General features: G+C 38.5%; 1 protein-coding gene across 1 annotated transcript in view; it reads right to left on the bottom strand.

Moving 5' to 3' along the window:
• Nucleotides 1-6,567, bottom strand: part of KIF24 (kinesin family member 24) — a 62,513-nt gene that overhangs the window by 43,513 nt on the left and 12,433 nt on the right. The window contains exon 3 of the mRNA XM_003800278.2: nt 2,479-2,576. Within this exon, the coding sequence (XP_003800326.1) occupies nt 2,479-2,576 (98 nt within the window). The remainder of the gene's footprint in view (nt 1-2,478; nt 2,577-6,567) is intronic.

Below are 6,567 nucleotides of genomic sequence, written 5' to 3'. Positions count from 1 at the left end.
AAAAAAAAAAATCGAAGATTCAGCTGGCTTCAGTGGCTCATGACTGTAATCTCAGTGACTGGGAAAGAGGCAGGAGGATCACTTGAAGCCAGGAGTTACAGACCAGGCTGGGTAACATAGTAAGACCCTATCTCTAACTAAAACAAATAAGAAAAATTAATGGGCATGGCACTGCATGCCTGTAACACTAGTGACTTAGGAAACTGAGGCAGAAGGAGCACTTGAGCTCAGGAGTTTGAGGCTGTAGTAAGCTATGATCGCATGATGGTGCCACTGTATTCCAATCTGGGTAACAGGGCAAGACCCTGTCTTTTTTTTGAGACAGAGATACTAGATTGCCATTTTTTTTATGGCTGAGTAGTACTCCATAGTGTGCATACACCATATTTTATTAATCCATTTAGGTATTGGTGGGCCCTTGGGTTGCTGCCACATTGTAATTGTACATTGTGCTAATATAAACATTCATGTGCAGGTATGTTTTTTATAAAATGACCTGTTTTCCTTTGGGTATATATCCAGCAGTGAGATTGCTATGTCAAATGGTAGGTCTACTTTAAGTTCTTTGAAGTATCTCCACACGATTTTCCAAAAAGGCTATACTAGTTTGTAGTTCCACCAACAGTATATAAAAGTTCCTTTTGCTTGGCCAGACATGGTTTCTCACACCTGTAATCCCAGCACTCTGGGAGGCCGAGGCAGGCATATTGCCTGAGCTCATGTGTTTAAGACCAGCTCCAAGCTAAAGTGAGACCCCGTCTCTAAAAATAGCCAGGCATTGTGGTAGGTGCCTGCAGTACTCAGGAAGCTAAGGCAAGAGAATTGCTTGAGCCTAAGAGTTTGAGGTTCCTGCGAGCTATAACACCAGGGCACTCTACCGGGGGCAAGAAAGTAAGACTTTCAAAGAAAAAAAAAAAAGAAAAAGATCCTTTCTCTCCTTATCCAAGACAACTTTCTGTTATTTTGGGAAACATTCTCATTCTTGTTAGTGTTCAGTGATATTTCATTATGGTTTTCATTTGCATTTCCCTAATGCTTAGAGACGCTGACTATTTTTTCATGAGTTTATTGATCAACAGTATATCTTCATTTGAAAAGTTTCTGTTTGTGTCTTTTACCCTCCCCCTTTTTATTTTGAGACCGAGTCTCACTATGCCACCCTTGGTAGAGTGCTGTGGCATCACAGCAACCTCAAACTCTTGGGCTTAAGTGATTCTCTTGCCTCAGCCTCCCAAGTAGCTGGGACTACAGGTGCCCGCCACAAAGCCCGGCTGTTTTGTTGCAGTTGTCATTGTTGTTTAGCTGGCCGAGGCTGGGCTCGAACCCACCACCTTCAGTGTATGTAGCTGGTGCTTGTAACCAGTGTGCTACAGGAGCGGAGCCCTTTTGCCCACTTTTTAATGTGGTTGTTTAGTTGTTTCTTACTAATTTGCCTGAGTTCTTTGTAGATTCTGGTTATTAGTCCTTTACCAGATATATCATTCAATATTTATTAAGTGTGACTAATAACTTCAAATAAAAATACATCTGTGAAAAGTTGATAAATGATACTTATCTATCCAAGTCCAACAAAAAATTAACTGAACTATAGTTAGAATATATAATTTCTATTATCAAAGTTCAGACTAATTCCAACCACTTAAACTATTTTATTATGAGGAATTTGATGCAAGTAATTGTTGACAGCTTATATTTTTTTCTATCAAATACCAAGAAACAATATCATCAGTGTAAAAAGAAATTTTTTATGAATGCTTTGTAAATCATACAGAGGCACTGCATGTTTTCAGAAGTCTAACCTAAATTTATTAGATGAAAGTACAAACTCATTTAATTAAAAAAAATGGAATAAAAAGAATAAGTGATATTTAGTAAAAAATATGATTTACAGGCTGGGCACCCGTAGCACGGTGCTTATGGGTGCCAGCCACATATACCAAGGGTGGCAGGTTCAAACCCAGCGCTGGCCAGCTAAACAACTGCAACAAAAAAAATAGCTGGGCATTATGGCAGGCACCTATAGTTCCAGCTACTTGGGAGGCTGAGGCAAGAGAATTGCTTAAGCCCAAGAGTTTGAGGTTGTTGTGAGCTCTGATGCCACAACACTCTACCGAGGGTGATACAGTGAAACTCTGTCTCAAAAAAAAAAAAAGAAAAAAATATATATACATGATTTACAGGCCAGGTGTGGTGGCTCATGCCTGTAATCCTAGCACTCTGGGAGGCTGAGGAGGGTGGATTGCTTGAGCTCATGAGTTCAAGACCAGCCTGAGCAAAAGCGAGACCCTGTCTCTACTAAAAACAGAAAAACAGAGGCAAGAGGATTGCTTGAGCCTGAGTTGGAGGTTGCTGTGAGCTATGATGCCATGGCACTCTACCCAGGGTGACAGCTTGAGACTGTCTCAAAAAAACAAAAAAATTATGATTTACAGAAAACAGAAAATAAAAAACAAGAGAAGCAAATAATTATTATCTTACCCATTGAAAATATGCTGAATGAGTGGGTGAGTAGTCTTCATGTATACATCCCGATTGGTACATGCCTCACCAAAGACTTCATCAAAATAAAAAACATGCTGAAAAACAAATTTGATTTTTATAAAAAGAGGCACATTCTGGATTTTTTTCACTACTATCCTAGCTAACATATGATAAAGGTCTAACTACAATTTTTTTTTTTTTGAGACAGAGTCTCAGTATGTTGCCCTCAATAGAGTGCCATAGTGTCACAGCTCACAGCAATCTCTAACTCTTGGGCTTAAGCAATTCTCTTGCCTCAGCCTTCTGAGTAGCTGGCACTACAGGCGCCCACCACAACGCCTGGCTATTTTCCTTTTGTGGCAGTTGTCATTGTTGTTTAGCTGGCTCAATCTGGGTTTGAACCCATCAGCCTCAGTGTTTGTGGCCGGCACCATAACCACTATGATACAGATGTCGAGCCTACATTTTTAAATAATAGTTACTAACCATGACAAACTTAGAAATAAATAAGAAATCAAAATTTATTAAATGACAGGGATTTTTTTTAACTTGAGATCTCTGTAGACATGTTTTTATCACGTAAAAACTAAGGCACACAATTTTTGTTCTCCTTTAAGGGAAATAAATCAATGAGTAATGAGAGTAAACCAGTCCTCCTCAGATGTACTATAGTAACTGAATTATATGGGGGGGGGTATCCTCATTTTCCAGCTATAGCAGCATCTTTGACATTTTAGGGGAGTTCTAGGGGAAAGATCTCGATTTCATAGATTACACAGCTGAACTTTTAGTTTGTTTTTTTTAGAGACAGAGTCTCACTTTATCACCCTTGGTCGAGTGCTGTGGCATCACAGCTCATAGCAACCTCTAACTCCTGGGCTTAGGCAATTCTCTTGCCTCAGCCTCCCAAGTACCTGGGAATACAGGCACCTGCCACAATGCCCAGCTATTTTTTGTTGCAGTTTGGCCAGGGCCAGGTTTGAACTTGCCACCCTCAGTATATGGGGCTGGCGCCCAACCCACTGAGCCACAGGCGCTGCCCTAAACTTTTAGTTTTTAATACATTGGGTCTTGCTATGTTTCTCAGGCAGAAGTGCAGTGGCTATTCAGAGGTGTGATCATAATGCACTGCAGCCTCAGACCCCTAGTGATATTCTGCCTTAGCTTCCAGAGTAGTTAGGACTACAGACATGTGCCTCTGTGCCCAGCTTGTACATAGTAGGCTTAACTTTTCATTTCATAAACATTCATTCAGCTGATAGCATGCATATTGCACTAAGCACTTGAAAGGACTCAAAGATAGACATTACCCTGCCATCTAAAGATGTTAACCTACACAAGTATACAAAATGACTGTAGTAGAAGAACCTTAAAGATAAAGTACATGTGGACTTCAAAGGAAAAACACTCTACTTATGAAAAAGACTATACTGAGAACAGACCATGTGGGGGAAGAAGAAGAATTTGAGATGAAGATAGAGGGAAGGTATTCCAAGCACAGAGGAAGTATAAACAAAGATTTAAAAAGCAGGAAAGTATAAGAAATTAACTTTAATTAAGAATATTGAACCTTGGTAATTGGAAATGTTGAGATAGAATGTTAAAATAATGAGTTAGGGGTTGGTGCCATAGCACAGTGGTTATGGCGCTGGCCACATGCACTGAGGCTGGCGGGTTTGAACCTGGCCCGGGCCAGCAAAACAACAGTGACAACTGCAATAAAAAAACAGCCAGGCATGGGCAGCACCTGTGGCCAGCACCTGTGGCTCAAAGGGGTGGGGCACTGGCTCCATATGCCAGAGGTGCTGGGTTCGGACCCAGCCCCAGGCGAAAACTGCAAAAAAAAAAAAAAAAAAGCCAGGCATTCTGGTGGGCACCTGTAGTCCCAGCTACTTGGGAGGCTGAGGCAAGAGAATAGCTTAAGCCCAGGAGTTGGAGGTTGCTGTGAGCTGTGACACCACAGCACTCTACCGTGGATGACATAGTGAGACTGTGTCTCAAAATAAAATAAATAAATAAATAAATGAGTTAGGACTATGTTGTAGGGGTCTTAGGATACCAGTCTTAAGGGAGGGGGCAGGATACTAATATTTAATCCAGTAAACAGTGGGGAAATAGTTAAGAACTTTGTGAGCAAGGATTTTATGGCAAGATTAATCTTGTTTTACTCTGTGATTGGATTGGGAACAGAGACATTAATAATTCAATAATGAGGTAAGAAAGAGTCTAAATTAAACGATGACAATGGAAATAAAGATACGGATGTATAAGAAATTGGGCAGCACCTGTGGCTGCCAGATATATCATATATCATATCAGTGAGTATGCCCCATATACCGAGGGTAGTAGGTTTGAACCTGGTCTCAGCCAAACTGCAACAAAAAAATAGCTGGGCATTGTGGCGGGCACCTGTGGTCCCAGCTACTTGGGAGGCTGAGGCAAGAGAATTGCCTAAGCTCAAGAGCTGGAGGTTGCTATGAGCTGTGATGCCATAGCACTCTACTGAGGGGACAAAGTAAGACTCTGTCTTTAAAAAAAAAAAAAAAAAAGAAAGAAAGAAATTTGGCAACTGACTGGATGTGGGGACTAAAGTGACTTCCAAATGAAAAATCATGGTAATTTGAAAAAGGAGATAGGAAATCCCACTAAATTGGGTCTGGAAAGGATTAATTCAGGAGCCATAATTATTTGCCTAATTTACAGGATTACCATGTTGACAACTCAACTACATCTGAGTAAGAAACCCTAATAATTGAAAGCCTGGCTGTAGCATTACTACAGTCCATATATAAATTGAATGAGAGATAAAGCCTTATCTCTTATTACCTTTTTGGGCTCCTCTAAATATCTAATGAAGGAAAAATTTTATGGGCAGATCAGAAAACTGAACTTGGGCCAATTTACTGTGGGTCACTCTACCCTAGGTTCATTTTGTGTACCACTATATTACATTAGAATGGAGATCTACTCAATCACCTGAGAATAAATTGGGACTATAAAACCAAATATACAAGCTATAAAAAGTTTCCAAAAGTTAGCGGTTAAGAAATAATGAATTTGTGAAGAATAATAAAGAAATCTATAAACTTTTAGCATTTTGAAAGATGTGATAAGAATTCTAAAAATGTTAATTATTGCAGCTGTGTGACAGATACATGGGAGTTCATTACAATTTAGAGTAAACTAAAAAGGTAAAAAAAAAGAAAAGAAAAGAAAACAGTGACTAATTCTTACATAAATTGGATTTAATTTTGACTAAAGTATATTACTTAAACATTAATTTTTAATTCAACTTGTTAATATGTCGTTTAGGATATTACATCCTCATTTGTAAGTGAAATATGTTTGTAATTTCCCCTTTATAATAATATATTTTCTCCAATTTTAATATCAGGTGTATCTAGATTAAGTAGAATGATCTTGAAGCATTTCTTCTTCTTCTATTGTCTATAAGATTTGGCATGATCTGTTTTTTGAAATTACCTTTAACTTTTATTTATAGGTATTAGTTGTTTGTTTTTTGAAACTTTGGAAAAAAAATAAGAGGTAGTTAACTGATGACTCCATACTGAACCTCAGAGTCAAAGCATTCTACAATAGACATACTCTTATTTGATGAATGTTACTTTCTTGGCATTATTATTATTATTGCTTAATATTTTGATGCAAAATATATATTGGGACTATAAAACCAATCTGATTTCTTTTCTGAATGTATTTATCTTCATTCGTTCTTTACGATGTTTTTGTTTCTAGTCCTTATCTTAAACATTGTTATTGTTATTAAATTTTAAGCCTTTTTAATTTTGTGAAGGCAAAAAGTGGAAACCTAATAAACACATGGATATGTAACAAAAAAAAGGTCAATAATAAAGAGTTAAGGCTCCATATATCAGTGGTGAGAGCACTGATCTTGTAAACCAGGGGTTAGGAATTGTATCCTCGCTGGGGTGTCTGGCTGATTTAAAAATAATAATAATAATAATAATGATGAAGAATTAAGGCTCAGCGACTGTAACACAGTGGTTATGGTGCTGGCCACATACACTGAGACTGGCGGGTTTGAACCCAGCCCAGGCCAGCTAA

This window comes from Otolemur garnettii, unplaced genomic scaffold (assembly GCF_000181295.1).
Source record: "Otolemur garnettii isolate 467f Iridium unplaced genomic scaffold, OtoGar3 scaffold00172, whole genome shotgun sequence".
In the NCBI taxonomy this organism is placed as follows: domain Eukaryota; kingdom Metazoa; phylum Chordata; class Mammalia; order Primates; family Galagidae; genus Otolemur; species Otolemur garnettii.
Note: the sequence above shows the minus strand (reverse complement) of the source record. Positions and strands in the feature narration are given on the sequence as shown.